Raw genomic sequence first — 17,561 nt, forward strand, 5'->3', positions numbered from 1 at the left:
GGAAACTACGGATCTACGGTAATCAATTCAACAAAGGAGGAAACAATTTTCAAATGAATGGAAATGGTGAAGCTAAATAGATACGTCAAGAGTGAGGTAATCGATAGAGGTTAAAAAAGAAATCAATAAAAGTACAATCCTAATGTTTCTTGTACCTATTGTAAGAAGGTAGGACATGTGCATGATGATTTTCGCTTTAGGCTTCATGGTTTCCCAAGATTTGAATTCACCAAATCAAAAGAGTTTGGACATAATATCAAAGAAATCTTTGCTTTATAGAAATGAAGTTCCTAAATCCGAGGACATGAACTTCACACGATATTCAACCAACCCAATTCACCTCTATAAGGGAAATCAATTCAAAGAAGGAGCAAGCTGTAATGAGATAGTGCATAACAATTGCTAAAAAAAGAAATGAATGTCCACTTTTCATCAAATTCGTTTATATACCAATGCTAGAATACAAATACCATAGCCGGTACTATTCTAAAATACTCGTGTTCATGCTTTACAAGATATAACATGACTGATCATTGATTCGGTGGCTTCATCTAATTGAAAGAGCATATGTGTTTCAATCCTAACTCTTTCTTAACCCTTAAACCCCTACCGCACCAGGTGGGAATATAAGTTTGCCCAATTCCTTTGAATCTCTGTCACACATATAGGGAGTGTCTACCGTTCTTCCTAATCTCATCTTAAATAATGTCTTGTTTTGTCCAAATAATTTAAATACAACTTGATGTCCGTTTCATAGATTTGTGTACAACTTCAATGTCATCTTTTATTCACTCTTACTATGGATGTGTGTTAGTGGACCTTTCCAACGAGGAAGGAACAAGTTTTTGGTGAAGTGGGATGGACTCTATCTACTCAAGCCTACTAAATTAGAGCAAGCCAAGCCAAGAAAGTCTTTTCTATTCAAAAAGGAAGAAATTCCATAGTTGCTAGTGAAGTAGTTTCAATTCCAAAAGGAGTAGACTCCAAAATTGTCCCTAGTTCTAATTTAGTTTCTAATTCAGAATGTAATTCTACTTCTGTTGATATTTCTGCAAGTGCTGCATCTAATGTAAGCTTATGGCATATCAGATTAGGGCATCTACCCTATTCAGTAATGAGAAATTTAAATTTCATTCAGTTTCCTTCTTGTTAGAAAAAATTGTGTGCCCTATATGTCCTAAAGCTAGACAAAGTAGACTACCTTTCCCAATGAGTTCCATCAAAACACATAGAGTATTTGAATTGATTCACATTGACACTATGGGGTCCCTTTAAATATACTACTTACAATGGTTATTCTTATTTTAACCATAGTGGATGACTATATTAAGGGGACATGGACCTTTCTTCTAAAACTAAATCTAATGCATTTCAGTTCTTAAGGATTTCTTATCAATTGTGGAGAGACAATTTGAAGTCAAAGTTAAAGGATAAGATCGATAATGCCTTAGAACTTGGGAAAGGGATGTTTTGACTATTTTACCCTATCTTAATTCAAGAGGGGATTATCCATGAAGACATCTTGTGTTGCTATCCCTCAACAAAATGGTAGATTGTTGAAAGGAAGCATAGACATCTTTTGGAAGTAGCAAAAGGACTATATTTTTGTCTTAAAGTTCTATTCAATACCGGGGAGTGTATACTACCGCCACCCACATCATTAACAGGTTACCTACTAAGGTATTGAAAAACAAATCACCATATCAAGTTCTTTTCAGAAAACCACCATCCTACAACAATTTTAGATGTTTTGGGTGTTTATGTTTTGTTTCTAGTCTATCACAATCAGGACAAATTCCAACCTAGGCTAAAACATGTGTTTTCTTGGGATATTCTCGACTCAAAAGGTATAAGGTTACTGACATGGAAACTAGAAAAGTTTTTGTTTCTAGAGATGTAAAGTTTCATGAAGAATACTACCCTTTTGCCAAAATTTCCAATTCGATTCTACTCTTTTTCCATCACCTCGATTTTCTTGCGAATCGCTTCAACCTATCCTATTTCATCACCCTATCAAAGTTGACTATCATACCTCCTCACTCACCCGCCACTCTTCCTCACACTCCCACATCATCCTCGGACTCACCATCTACTTCTCACTTTCCACCTCATAATGTATCCTCTTCAATTTGTCCCTACTACTAATCTTAATCTTGAACAAGGCGCGTGCGTATGGGAATCCTTCTGTTCCCGCTAGACAATCAACAAGAATTAAACAGACACCGTTACCTTCAAGACTTTGTTGCAACAAGATCCACTTAACGATGTTACGGGTTCTTGTTTTATTCATCCCACAACACCTACCATTTTCTCTTTGCATCTCTATCACCGAAATAGTCTTCTTCAATCTTTTTCAAAAGTAAGCGGGTTGTTTTCTTTGAAACAAGCAAACACCCAGTTGGATCAAGGCAATGGAAAGTGAAATTCAAGATAAACATGAATAAGACATGGTCAATACTAATGCGAGTTACTGCGGAAAGAAACCTTTGCCATGTAAATGGGTATTTAAAGTAAAACATAAATGGATGGTTCCGTAGAGAGACTAAAAGCCATTTTGGTTGTCGCCGGGGGATATTCAACAAGATGGGAATAGACTTTGGAGGAAGACGAAACTTTTTCCCGGTGGTCAAAATGATCTATTAGATGTCTACTCCGATGTTGTTGCTATAAGAACGGATGGAAAGTCTCCCAACTCGATGTCAACAATGCTTTCTGTGCATGGCGAATTACTTAAGAGGAGGTCTTTATGAGGTTAACAGCAGTGGTTGGAACCTCCTTCACCAAGGCATGTTTGTCTCCTAAAGAAGTCTTTGTATGGTCTTAAGCAAGCATCTCCGGGGTATGCTAGGCTTGAGCTTTAAGTTTCAAAGGATACTGCTAGTTCTTTAAATGACTACTCTTTGTTTTTCAAAACTAGTGGTGATCTTATTTCCATTATTGCAGTCTATGTGGATGATATTTTAATCACAGGTGATGCTACTTCAGAAATTCTCGATGTCATTAATTTTCTCAATACAGAATTCAAAGTCAAGATGTTGGGTGATATAAACTATTTTATTTGGGCATGGAAATAATCGGGGAAGTAATCGGTGAGTTTCATCATAAGTCAAAGGCAATTTACTATGGATCTTCTTAAGGAATTTGACGATCGATCAAGTGTGTCCTCACCTCTTGATCCTTATATGAAGACAATGTATTATGGACCTTTGTGAAGGAAAATCCACCGAGTATAGGCATTTGGTTGGGAAATTAAATTATTTGACTAATACTAGACTACGATCTCTCCTATATAATTTTATGTCTTAGTCATGATGTATTCATACCCGTCTTTCACATTTATCAAATTATTTGCTCGTAGGTCCTTCGTTATCTTAGGAAGATCTGTGTCAAGGTATTCTTTTATCATCTACACCCTCTTTTGATCTACTAGCCTTTTGCGATGCCAATTATTGGCCGCTTTGCAAAGACAAGTAAAGATCGATTTATGGGTTCTTTATTATTTTTTATGGCTAAAAGGTGCTCTATTGCTACGGAAATCAAAGCAAAAATTAAAATGTCCATTTTACTATAGCCAAAAATTCTATAGCTATATTATAGTAACTATTGACCAGTAATCTTTTATAACTTGAAGCAAATATATTTATTTAGTGCAACTCGGATGATCTCTAAAACTCCTCCTTCACTTCGAGTTTCAATCCGATAGTAAAAAATTAATAATTCGCTCGAAATCGTCTTTAGCAAAAACATTCGGTTATATCATTTAGGATTGTCACAAATTTTATAACATGAAGCAAAATTATCTGATTTAGCTACATTTCTCTTCATTTGTTCCTTCACATCATCGCCTACGATAACTTTTTACGTGGCAAGCCTCTCTGATTAGCTATAAGAGCTTCTATCGTGAAATAATGAACAAGTTAGGTCGTACGACCATTCCCCCCATAGTTAGGGATGTTGACAAAAATGAGAAATTAGCTTTGTCAATTTGACGTCGATGTTAAAATGAGGAACCAAGAAAGAAAAGAAGAAAGGAAAGATAAAGCTACGTATTTTTAGATTCTTGTTTGATTTCGTAGCTTATTGTTTTGTGTGGTCAAATGAACGGAAGAAAGAGAAAATGGGCTAATTTGGTCAAATAAATGGAAAGAGATAACCACCAACTACTCTCGCATTTTTTGGGATCAATATTCGTTTGTTAAACTTCTTTTTTCTATTATTTGATCTCTCATCAATTTTCATTCAATGATTCTTACCTCCACAAAGCAAACTTGAATCAAACAAAAAGACAAACAATCCAATTGTGAGATATCATTTAAAGATAATTAATTTTTATTATGTTAATATTCATTTTCATCGTATGGTGAAAAAAATCATTGTTTCAATGAACATAAGTTAAATATGTAATTAACATTTTTTTTTTAGTCCATAGATAGTTTAGATATTTACAAGTTTTTCTATTTTCTATTTCTTGGAGAATAATTCTTTAGGAAGAGCCTACTTGTATATAATAGTATTGATCAATGAAATAAAAAATACATAGATAATCTCTTTCTTCAAAACTTTCATACATTTTGTCTTGTTTTTCCAACATCTACTGCTATGAAGATATGTTTGAAACTTTCAGCGATGTTTTTCTCTCTCACTTTTGTTTATTTTATTTCTTACAGTATTGATGATTTTGATGATTTCTACTGAAAAATAACTTTTAAATGTTTTGTTCAGGTTGAGAAAACTGGAGAAGTACTCAAGGAAAAAACAGAGGTATAAGTTGCACAAAAAAATTACTTGCTTTTTTTGTTTATAGAATAGGAGAGGCGAAAGGTTGTTGAGCTGCCAAGTGTAATCACCACAAAATTTCAAATTAAAAATACAAAAAAAAAAAATGTAGCAAGCTAAAAAAAAAAAGGAAGAAAAGAAACTGCTAATTCAAATTAAGTTGTCCTATTATAGTAGAACCATAATTAGATAAACCACCAACTACTCTCACATTTTTGGGATCAATATTACACACGCCTCTCTCCAAACTTCTTTTTTCTCTTTCTTCTTATCTCTCATCAATTTTCATTCAGTTTTCCTGTACGTTCCATTGCAGAGCAAAAGAAAGAATCAAACAAAAAGACTAAGAGATCCAAGTGTGCGGATATCTTATCATAAAAAAATAAGATAATTAATTTTTATTATATAACAAGTCGTTTCATCGTATGGTGAAAAAAAATCAATGTTATTTCAATGAATAAAAGTTAAATATTTTATTGTCTAATCTAAGGGAGAATTTTTTTGTTAGATTTGTTTGCAGGGGAGAGTGGCATTTGTGTCTGCTTATGGTACCGATCAATTACATATTTCCAGTTTTGTGCTGGCATTTTTTCACTTATTCTATTGTGTTATCACATTGGCTTTAAGAAGAGCTTTCCTCTATAAAAAAAAATATATATATTATTTATTTACTTTACTATTTTCCTTAATAAAATACATAGAAAATCTCTCAATCATCTTCAATTTTATTTACTTCTTGCATTTTGATCCCCTTTTTCAGTTGCTTTTTATTAATTTCAAATAAGTCTATGGAAGTCAAAGTCAAATTATATATCACTTCGTGGGATGATTTTGTTGTCCCTACAGTTATTTATTGCAACTCTTTCACTGCTGTGAAGATCTGTTTGAAACTTTCAACTTTCGACGAATTTTTTCTCTCCAACTTTTGTTTATTTTATTTCTAACAATATTGATGATTTCTACTGAAAATAACTTTTAAATGTTTTGTTCAGATTGAGAAAACTGCAGAAGTACTCAAGGAAGAAATAGAGGTATAAGTTACACAATTTTTATTTTTTTTTTCATAGAAATAATACAAGTTTATTTTCTCGTACTATGCAAAGTTTCTGAATTTATTCAGATTCTTCTCTTGATAAGACTAACAATATCTCAGATATCTTTATAATTCTTCTATATTTTGTAATCTATAATCAAGAACCAAGTTTAAAATGCAACAGTACTAAAAAACAAAGAATGACATAAAGAATTTTTATATCTGATGTAAGTGTAAATAGATTTTTTCTGGGTTAGTTGCACTCAGTACTTAGTTTTTGTTATTCTTTTTCTGTTTTGTAATGTTTTGTTTGGTGAATAACATTTTTTTATTTACCAAAAAAAGAAAATGATCTCCGCTAAAACCTTTGATTTTGTAAATATATGTTCAAGGAATAAGATTTTGTTGAAATTTGTAATGTACATATAGAGTCCATCAACATGTGCTTTTACTAGTCTGTGAGAGTGTAATATATATTTTTGTCATGTGCAAACTCAGAGGTGGATTCAGGACTCTGGAGTTGGGCAAGCGAACTACCTGCAACTACCATAAGATCTTTAGAATTTGTGAAATTTAAAGATCACACATTTTAACCTCTTATATAGAGAGATTAACTTTATTCATGCTTCTCAAGTTCTTCACATTGAGCCTTATATTTGTGCCAATCGAAATTATATATTTATGTCGAATGAAATTATAGGTATATAATAAAACCTGTTAATCAATTATCAATCGAAATGCGTCATACTCAATCATATATGCTATGTGCTATGGAACATATATGTTTGTATTTTTTTTGCTTTAATTCTGAAGTAATTTCACTAATATCATTTTTTTTAATCTTACATTATAAGTCGGTGCAGAATCTATATTTCTCTTGGATAATTTGTGGTACTTTGATCGCTCTTGATATTACACGAAATATGAAACTGATCGGAATCACTTTTCAAAGTTTGGAAGTTTTATTGGTACATTGGCAAAGAATATAAAGGGTCAAGATGTGATATTCGTTATATATTATATCAAATTCTAATAAAATTGTATTGAACTATTTGGAGTAATGGTATATCGATATTGTATATTATTGATTTTAAACATAGCAATGAGATATTAATTTCCTGTGATGCAAACCGCGCATCACACACCGATACGAATACTAGTCAATAAATAGTATAAGCATGCAATTGGAGCTAACACATGCATAAGGCTGAACAGGATAGGAGATTAATTCAATTCCTCATGGGATTAAATGAGGTATACATATTAATTAGAGGAAGTATTTTGATGTTGAATCCACTGCCTTCTATGGCACAAGCATTTTCCATACTTGTTCAGGAGGAGAAACAAAAGGAGCTCAAACCACATAGTCATTTGATGACGAAATCTGCTGCACTTCTTGTTAACCATTCTAGCAGTAGAAACACATATCCAACACCAGGCACTAGGAACTCATATCTAAGTTCTTCTGGAACTTCTCGTACCAGAAATTCAAAACTAACCATGCAGGGAGTTCTAGCAATGATAGACTGTTATGTGACCATTGCAAGAGGCCAAGACACACCAAGGATATATGTTATAAGCTTTATGGATATCCTCAGAACAACACACAAACCACCAGCAGTTACAATAATAATTACCAAAGTTATCCTCAGAATCAAAGTCATAATGGCGATTCTCACGGCAATAATCAGAACTCAAGGTTCAACAAAGGAAAGAGAACAGTTGCTAATGTGCATGGTGTTCCACCGGCCATGATGTCTGCTCAGGGAGAGGAACTAGATATACATGAAGAAAATTACCAGAATCCAAATCTTACAAAGGAGCAATATGGACACCTTATGAACTTGCTTCAACAATTCCAAGCTGGAAATACAGCAGACAACTCAACTAATGCTAATGTCAATACAGGATCAGTCAACTTTACAAGCATTGTTGTGTGCACCTCATCTATTGATTTTGACAAACCTTCATGTAAATGTTTCAAATCAAAGACTGACTTATGGATTATAGATTCAGGAGCATCCAACCATATGACCTTTGTTAGAGATACTAGCTAATATCCAGACCCTGCCTTACCCCTTATTAGTCTCTCTTACCAATGGTTATAGAGTTGCAGTGATTGAATTTGGTGATGTGATTATCAATCCTAAGAGCATATTGTACAAGGTGTTGTATGCCTTCAAATACAACCTCATTCTATCCATTCTTTGACAAAGCACCTGAGATGCATGATCTTATTCACTGATATATTGTGTTTGTTACAGGCCCCTTTAGTGAAGAGGCCTCAAATGATTGGTAAGAGCAAGGATGGCCTTTACTTCCTTTGCTCCAAATGCCTTAAAGTTGTCAATAACAACACAGTCAAAAATGCTTCTGTTTGTTATTTTTTTCTAAGCACTAGTTTGTCTTCTATCAATTCCAATCATGATAATGTTTCTTTTGTGTCTAGTAAGCATAGAATGTTCAAAGATGTTAGTTGCAGTTTCAATTCTTGTCACTCACCACCAACGGTAAATGTACCATTTTCCATTAATAATACTGACATGTTTGCTGATAGTTCTTGCTTGTCAACTAGAAATAATGTAGACTTATTGTGGCATAATAGACTTGGACATGTTCCTTTTGTTAAAATAAAGGGTTAACCTCCATACCAGTCAACTTTTCACCCAACTAGTCCTTCCTGTGCCCAATTTGCCCTATGGTAAGAAAACTAGACTTCCTTTCCGATCAAGTACCGCCTCATTCTACTTAGCTAATCCTTTTGATATTCTGAAAATCGATCTATGGGGACCACATCATGTAGCAACTCATGTCAACTATAAGTACTTTCTTACGTTACTGGATGATCACAGTAGATACACCTGGACTCATCTCCTTAAAGCCTTTGTTAATATGGTAGGAGTTCATTTTCAAACTTCTATAAAGCATGTCAGGTCAGACAATGACTTGGAGTTTACTAGCAATGAAGCTTCCCAATTTTTCTTGTCAAAAGGGATAATTCATCAGAAAAGCTGTCCCTATACACCTCAACAAAAAGTGTAGTTGAGAGAAAACATAAGTATCCGCTAGAAACTGCAAAAGCGCTACTCTATCAATCCAAACTACCTTTGAAATATTGGGAAGAATGTGTTCTGACAGCCACTCATCTCATAAACAGACTTCCTACCACCTACTTGAACAATAAATGCCCTTATGAGCTTCAATATAAAAAAAAACCATCATATTCACATTTGAGGTCCTCTGGATGCCTTTGCTATCCAACCTTTCCTAAATCACAAAGACACAAATTTGAACCTAGAACCACACCACACATATTTGTTGGTTATCCCTTTGAAACAAAAAGTTACAAGGTCGTAAGTTTGACTACAAGATAGATACATGTTTCAAGGGATGTTGTTTTTCATGAAACTATTTTTCCTTTTGCTTTTTCTTCCATTTCTGAATACTATCACTTTTCCATCTGTTCTTAAGTATGTGTCTTTTCCTTTTGACTTGTCTAATATTAACAAGAATGGTACTACAACTCCTTTGACAAATGATCACTTGGGAGCAATAGTTCATAGTGCTGACTCTCCACCTTTATGTATCACTGTTTCACCTCATGATCCTTTTGCATCATCACATATATCACCTGATCTCCCATCTACTCCACATCTTTCCTCCTCTCCTATTCATTCACCATCTGCACCCCCAATAGTTAAGCCACTTATAATGCCTCGAACATCTCTTAGAACCAACAAAACTCCCCACCATCTTAAGTATTTTATCTGTTCCAATTCCTGTTCTAAAACCACCTAACACTGCCCAACCAAATACCTCTCTTAGTGCTCTCTTCTCCGATCACCACACCATCTCTCCTGATGTCTTATCTCCAGATAATCAATCTATTGTTAGAAATGTTGAGCCATCTTCATATGAGGAGGCTCCTCTCAATCCTACCTGGCAAGATGCCATGACCAAGGAGTTTGAAGCATTTTATGCAAACGACACATAGGACCTTTTCCCTTTACCAGTAGGCAAGCAAGGAACTGGTTGTAGGTGGGCGTACAAGGTTAAACACAAAGCTGATGGAAGCATAGAGAGATTCAAAGCTAGACTTGTGGTAAAATGATACACATAATAGGTTGGGGTGGATTACACAGATACATATTCACCAGTAGTCAAAATGGCTGCAGTTAGATCTCTCATTGTTGTTTCCATAAACAAAAACTGGCACATGTCACAACTAGATGTTAATAATGCTTTTCTCCATGGAGATTTACCTAAGAAAGTTTACATGACAGTGCCACCTGGCCTTGAAGTAAACAGTGTGGATATGGCATGCAAACTGAACAAATCCCTTTATGGACTTAAACAAGCTAGTAGGCATTGGTATGCCAAACTCACTGAGGCATTGGCATCTAGAGGATATCATCATTCTTTACATGACTACTCCTTATTTTACAGGAAAAATGGTTCACTAATGATGTTTGCGGTTGTATATGTAGATAATATCATACTTACAAGTACAGATACTGAAGAAATTGATCTCCTGAAGAACTACTTGCCTGACAAATTCAAGATCAAGGACCTAGGAAAACTATATTACTTTCTGAGGCCAGAAATTTTGTACACAGATGAAGGTGCCATCATTTCACAAAGAAAGTTCGTCCTAGACTTGTTGAAGGGATATGACAGTTTTAACTACAAATGTGTGAATTCACCACTTGATCCAACCATTAAGCTCAGAGGAAATGAGGGACAAGTGTTGTCTGATCTAACTCAACATAGAAAACTAGTTGGCAAACTGAATTTCCTCACTAATACTAGATTGGACATAGCATTAAATATGCAACACCATAGTCAATACATGAAAGATCCAAAAGAAACTCACTTACAAGCTGCAATGTATTTACTAAGATATCTCAAGAAGGATCGTATAATGGGAATTTTCATGTCAAATGACTCAGACTGCACTGTCAGAGCCTATTGTGACTCTGACTCGGCAGCTTGTCCAAATTCTAGGAGGTCAGTGAATGGTTATCTTGTCCTATTAGGTGATAGTCCTGTTAGTTAGAAATCAAAGAAACAAGAAACCATCTCCTTGTCATCACAGAGAGGCAGAATATAGATCATTGAGAAAAGTTGTTGGTGAATTGGTTTGGTTGAACAGGCTTTGCACTGAGCTTACAGTTCCTTGTCTCCTAGTCCTATTGCAGTGTATTGTGATAGCCAATCAGCTCTCCACATTGCCAGGAATTCTGTTTTCCATGAACGCACCAAGCACATAGAAGTGGACTGCCATTTTATAAGAGATAAGCTGCAGGAATGACTCATTTCTCTGCATCACATTACCACTTCTGCTCAGCTTGCAGACATCTTGACCAAAGCTCTAACTGGGATTAAACATGCTGCTATCTTGGATAAGTTGTCAGTGAAGTCCTCACCTCCAACTTGAGGGGGGGGGGTATTGAATATATTTATGTGTATATCGTGTATACCGTGTATATCAGCTAGGCAGTTAGTTAGTTAGTTAGCTAGATATTTTAGTTTGTTACACAGTTAGCCGATGATAATGATTAGTTAGATTAGTTAGTTAGTGGTCAATACAGCTGTAGATAGCTGTCATTCCATCGTGTAATCATTGTGTATATATGTTAGAGTAATGAGAGGGAAATGCCAAGTTGAGCATTTCATTTCTTCCAACTGTTTTCTTACTATCTGTGCTCGAGTTCAATTACTCCATTAATGGAGTTTCTCAAGCTTCATTATTAGAAGCTTTCTCATATGATAATAAATAAAGTTAATAAATCTACTAATTAATTTACAATTATACAAAGTAATGCAATTAATAATGATAAAATGAGATTGAAAAAAAAGGAAAAAACTTACCTTAACATTGATAGTGGCGGCGGTGGACTGCTGGCGGCAACGGAGAAGCTAGGGCGGTGGTGGAGGGACAACGCATTTACGACTGGGGATAGGGCATCGGCAGCGGGGACAGTAGGTGTGGTGGGGCGGTCGGCGCTGGCCAGTGGGGGTGAGAGAAAGAGAGACCAAAGAGAGAGACTGAAATTAGGAAAGCCAGATCTGGTATATGACTTAATTTTTTCGACCTCATGAGGTCGAAATTTCTAAAAAAAAAAATATACTCATATTTTTTCATTAAAAAAATTTACCAATAATTTATTTTCATTTTTAAATTGTATTAAAAAGCTTTTCGAACTCATGAGGTCGAAATAATATTTTTTCCGTTAATATTTCGACCTCATGAGGTCGATATCGTATATAAAATAAAAACTTTAAAATGCTGGAAATTTCAACCTCATGAAGTAAAAATTTTGAGGTCGAAAAACACATTTTTTTGAGTAGTGACGTAAAAAGCGGGTCAATGAGTTTTAAATATCAAATAATTGTATATCACATAAAAAAACATATCTGCTTTTTCCTTCTTAAAAAATAATAATAAAGGAAAACAATGTTGTCCTTCATTGGTGGGACAGAGACTAGACTTTCTATATTTGGACAAATTATGAACTTTCCTTCTCTTTCTTTCTTGAGAAGCAAATAGTCGCTCCGTCTCACTTTAAGTGTTTTCTTTTTCTTTTTAATCTGTCTCAAAAAGAGTATTTTTTTATATATATATTTTATAAATTGATAATTTCAACATCGCAAGTTTATAACCACAAGATTCAAAGGATAATTTAGTACATTATACACATCTTTAATTTAGGACAACAAGATTAACAAAACTCCCCTTATTTCTTAAATTTCGTACCTGGTCAAACTAAGACATTTAAATTGAGACGGAGGGAGTATATTGTCTTCTCAGATACTAGCTTCTCAAACCAAATTTGATAGACAGCTCTGAATAATAAAGAAACTTTTAATACTCCGTAAGTTTAAATTCTGTTGAAATTATTCTTTTAATTCGTTTAGAAATGGTAATTTTTATATTTAGATATATTTTAACTAGAAGCTTTTACAACCATTCAAAATTAAGGCATATTAAATATCACATATTACAAAAGTTCTTTTTTTTTTTTGGCTGCCATCGTATATATGTAGTGTACATATATACTCCGTCCGTCTCATTATAAGTGTGTTACTTTTCTTTTCAGTCTGTCCGGAAAGAGTGTCACTTTCTATGTTTAGTGAGTTGACAATTCAAGCATCCTACATGATAAATTTATAACCATAAGATTCAAGGACATTTTAGTACATTATACATATATTTTTAATTGATGACCACAAAATTCAAAAGTCTCTCTTTATTTCTTAAACTTCGTGTCTAGTCAAACTTAGACACTTAAATTGACACGGAGGGAGCAGTCGATAACAATTTAAATTAAATTGTCTGTGATTTTTGTTTGTGATTTATAGTGATAGTGGAGCAAGGATTTTTCACTAAAGTAATTCAATATATAAAAAATAAAAAAAATAAAAAAAAATGCATGATGAAGTTAAGGTAATTCAACATGTACTATATGTACAATAAAAATATGATTTATTATATAGTGTAATTTTCTTGCCCTCCTAGCTCTGCCCTGATTTTCAGTCTATAGTATAAAATCCCCTCGCCAACAATCAATCATATAAGATCATTTCCAAAGTCAAAAACACTTTAAGAAGTTACTCATTAGAGATTACTATGGAAGAAGGTGTAACTTAAAAGAAGGATTAATTTTCTGTCTTCTTACACTTCCGGACTAGTTAGGATTCCAAAAGTTAGTTAGGACAATTAGAGTTAGTTAATCATCAACTAACTTCATGTATATAAAGGAATATACACTGTACAATCTCTACTCAGTTGAATAAATCAAAACCTGAGAAATTCTCTCTCTATACTTCTTCTTCATCTGCCGTTCAAACCCTTCACTTTATTTCAGTTACTAGCTTGTTTTGCATAAATTCAACATAGATATGTAAATGTCATTTAGCAAAGTAGATTGCATAACGTGCCTTTTGGAAACACAGAGAAGTCACCCTACTGGTGTTGGAATATATAAGGCGCGTTTTTCATAGTGTTATTTTAAGGTAGAAATGATGAACATTAAGCTGACTTCATGTCATGATATTATTTACTTCACTCTAAAAAATTACAAGGTTGGTTTTTATAGCTACTACAGGATAATCTTAAACTCGATACTACTAAGTGCTTCAGACGCCTTTTCTGTGAACTTGATCACTTCAAAATTTCAAAAGCGCACCGATATAACATAACGTCTATGTACCGTATTACATAGATATCCTAAACATCACATGAATAACATCAGAGTGCATGAATTTAATAATTCTAGAATATTCATAATTATTTTCCCAACAACTTCAACTTGCAGACTGCAGTTGGGGTACAAAGTATAAACAACGATGTATCCCTATTACAAGTTTACAATAAATGCCATTACATATCTCTTTAATAATGGTGATAAAATTAACCTCAGCTAATTAAGTAGACTCCATATGTCAATATCAACAGAAAAGTCATCCCAACCATCACTTTGTCCTTTTAGCATACAGTTGGCTCCACCATTTAACGGTGGTGTTTTTTCCTCATGCAACAAAATTGTCGGTGTTGTATCATCAGCTACTGCTTCCTCAATTTCATTGCAATTTTCCAGTAAACTTGCCCACCATTGATATCCGTTATCTGTCGATGCTTCTGAAGTTTGCTTCTGATGATCACTAGTACTAGTCCTTATTATTTCTTTTTTGCCTTCATCTTTGTCTACTGTGTTTGTGATACTTTTGTTGGTGAACAAATAAGGGACATTCTTCTTAGCACTTGAGAAGTTCCTAGGTTGAGGTTTTATTATTTCATTTTTCGTAATGACTCTGCCGTTATTGTGTATCTTTCGTTGAGGAAGAGGAGCAACAGTATTTAACTTCTTTTGGAAGTGAGTGTTCCAGTAGTTCTTGACATCGTTTGCTGTTCTTCCCGGAAGTCTACCAGCAATAAGTGACCATCTACAAATAACATAGTAAAGTATTATAAATTAAAAGCGTAATTTAGATGAAATGGTCACACATGTACAATAGAAGTGGAGCTAGGGTTACAATTTCATGGGTTCTAAACTTTAGAACGAAAGGCTTCAAATGCTAATAGCTGGATACTGAATTTTATATGTGTACATATTTAATGAATTTCTCAACACAAATATAGTGTTTGATCAAAAGCTACTATATTTGGCCAAATGAGTATCTGGCCATCTACGTTCCCCCTTATATTCAACAGGCATGGTATCATACCAGACAAAAACTTGTGAGTTTAAATCTTACCGTCATCCAAAAAAACAAATAAGTTTTTGTAGATGTTTTAACTCATGTATAATAGAATCATGCCTGCGCCCCAGAGGGAATGTTGAGATAAAAATTGTACTCTAGATCTCAAATTTTAGATGAGAAATGGTCGCGTAAATTCATCATGGGTTTTAGAACATAAACTTGCCTGTTGCCTAGAAGCTTATGAAGCCTCAACAAGAGATCTGTTTCATCAGAAGAGAAATCGCCTCTCTTGATATGTGGCCTTAGATAATTCAGCCACCTCAGTCTGCAACTCTTCCTACATCTATTCAGACCTGCACATATTGACTTATAAAATTAGCAAGGGTATATATCAGCCTCAGACATATGCATACGCTCTTATTCAAGTTAAGGAATATAAAGTGCAGAAATACTACTCCCTCCGTCCCAATATATGTGATGTAGTTTGACTGGGCACAGAATTTAAGAAATAAAGGAAGACTTTGAATCTTGTGATCTAAAACAAGTCAAAGATATTTGTGTGGTTATAAACCATTTCATAACAGCTAAATATTATGATAACCTAAATACATAAAACAACAGTAACATAATTTAAAGTTTAAGAAACTACGAGAATAACAGAGGGAGTGGCAGTGACTATAAGTTTACCAGATCTAGCAGGAACAAGATGCCACTTTCCTTCACCGTACTTTTGAATGCATTTTCTCAAAAGAAAATCTTCATCTTCAGTCCATGAACCCTTCCTCACTACTCTCAACGGCGTACAGATAGGAGTAGTACTGTTCATGATATTTAGTGGGACCGCACAAATATCAGATTCTGGCAATGATTGAGTTTAAGCAAGGCACGTAATGACAGTAGTCACATAAATAGAAACAACTTGCAGAAGATAGAAAAGACCTTCTTTTTTTTAGTAAATAAAATACACTTATTGTGTGCTCTTTCCAGAAATGTGCAAGTCATTTTACAACCTTTTCAGTCTTTATATAGTAGTACTAGTGTAGTGCATGACTGTATTTTCACAAGTGTACGTGGACGGAGTTTAACCACTAAGGGAGCTTTCCACAAAGCGCCACCTGTTATAAATTGCACACTCCTTTTCAACAAATGCATCCAAATTCGCCGTGTCCCCCTGCCAGCCGTTGGGAGTCTAGGGGTGGGCATAAACACCGAAAATCGAAAAATCGAATCGAACCGAATTAATTCGGTTTTTCGGTTTCGATATTTCGGTTCGGTTTCGATTTTTTTTTAATAACAATTTCAGTGTTCGGTTCCGGTTCACCGATTCTTCAGTTTTTCGGTTAAACCGAAAATTTACTAAACAATTTTTACAACTCTCAGATCACTCAGCTCACTCCACTCACTTAGGCCCAAATTAATATATGCAAGCCCATCCCTAACATACTTTGCGAAGGTACAGGTTACATTTGTTTAATTCTTATCAAGTCATAAACACAAATACCATTCTGCCTATGATATGGATATATACTTGAACTTATGCTTCTGACTAGCTCTTTCTTTTTCCTCAAATGATATTATCTCCTTTTTCATTTTTTTTAATGGTGCGTTCTGTGTTGGTTTTACAATGAATTCCTTGTTTTGCTTCTTTTTTAAGGCTACTGCCTACTGTTCAGAATAAGAATTGAACGTCTACCTCATCTAGTACTTTGTCCAAAGTTTACAAGGATAGCCCATTTCAAACTAAGATATAAACATTGGATTGAAGTGAACTTATTATGATATATACATCCTGCACTGCAAGCACTTTCCTTTATGCTTTGGCTGAAAAAACTGTTGATTGGTACATTCCTAGCACATTTATCGTGCTGCCTGTTTAATTAAAATAGCTCATTTTTAATTAAAAAGAAAGTTCATTTTACAAGCGTAAAAACCGAATTAGAAAAACCGAAACCGAACCGAACTGAACTTCAAAAAATCGAACTGAACAGAATTAATTCAGTGCGGTGTTCGGTGTCCACTTTCAAAAAACCGAAACCGAAAAAACCGAACCGAAGTTTAAAAAACCGAACCGAAGAACCGAACGCCCACCCCTAGTTGGGACACCCTCTTTCACTTTCACTCACTCTTGCTTATGACTTAATATATTTAAAGCTTTTAAATTTTTCAATAAATTTTACTTAAACACTCGAACTGCAGCTTGTTCCGATTTGTCATTTAAATATATGATAAAGTGTACATATTAGACATTTTCATTTCAAATTTTAATTATTTTTTTTTATGTGTATTCTCTAACATTTATTAGCTGGTAATTAAGTTAACTAGATAAAATATGTCATCTCATTTAATTGTATACATCGGCCTCAATTAGAATAGACCTGACTTTTACGACTTACTGAAGCTAATACGTATAATTTGCGGACAGACTCGCAAATTTGGGTGTGCAATGCCGAACATTAGCTGGTTCAATCATACATACAACTGCCTAGAGAATGCGAAAGGCCGAAAACTCAACGTTTACAGATTACAACTTCCCTATTTTAGGAGAAAA

General features: G+C 34.2%; 1 protein-coding gene across 1 annotated transcript; it reads right to left on the reverse strand.

Annotated features, from left to right (window-relative positions):
• Positions 1-14,066: 14,066 nt before the first annotated feature.
• On the reverse strand, positions 14,067-15,994 carry LOC132049705 (transcription factor MYB1-like). Its single transcript, XM_059440610.1, has 3 exons — positions 15,701-15,994; positions 15,237-15,366; positions 14,067-14,755 (listed from the first exon to the last, which is right to left on the reverse strand). Exons 1-3 carry the CDS (start codon positions 15,837-15,839, stop codon positions 14,233-14,235), a joined length of 792 nt encoding a protein of 263 aa, XP_059296593.1. The 5' UTR covers positions 15,840-15,994; the 3' UTR covers positions 14,067-14,232.
• Between the last annotated feature and the right edge of the window lie 1,567 nt (positions 15,995-17,561).

Source organism: Lycium ferocissimum, chromosome 3 (assembly GCF_029784015.1).
Source record: "Lycium ferocissimum isolate CSIRO_LF1 chromosome 3, AGI_CSIRO_Lferr_CH_V1, whole genome shotgun sequence".
Taxonomy (NCBI): Eukaryota; Viridiplantae; Streptophyta; class Magnoliopsida; order Solanales; family Solanaceae; genus Lycium; species Lycium ferocissimum.

Coding starts and splice junctions, on each gene's coding strand:
- LOC132049705 (XM_059440610.1), bottom strand. CDS start 15,839: ATGAACAGTACTACTCCTATCTGTACGCCGTTGAGAGTAGTGAGGAAG. Junction 15,367..15,700: donor TCTTGTTCCTGCTAGATCTG/GTAAACTTATAG, acceptor CAATATGTGCAG/GTCTGAATAGATGTAGGAAG. Junction 14,756..15,236: donor CATAAGCTTCTAGGCAACAG/GCAAGTTTATGT, acceptor TGTTATTTGTAG/ATGGTCACTTATTGCTGGTA.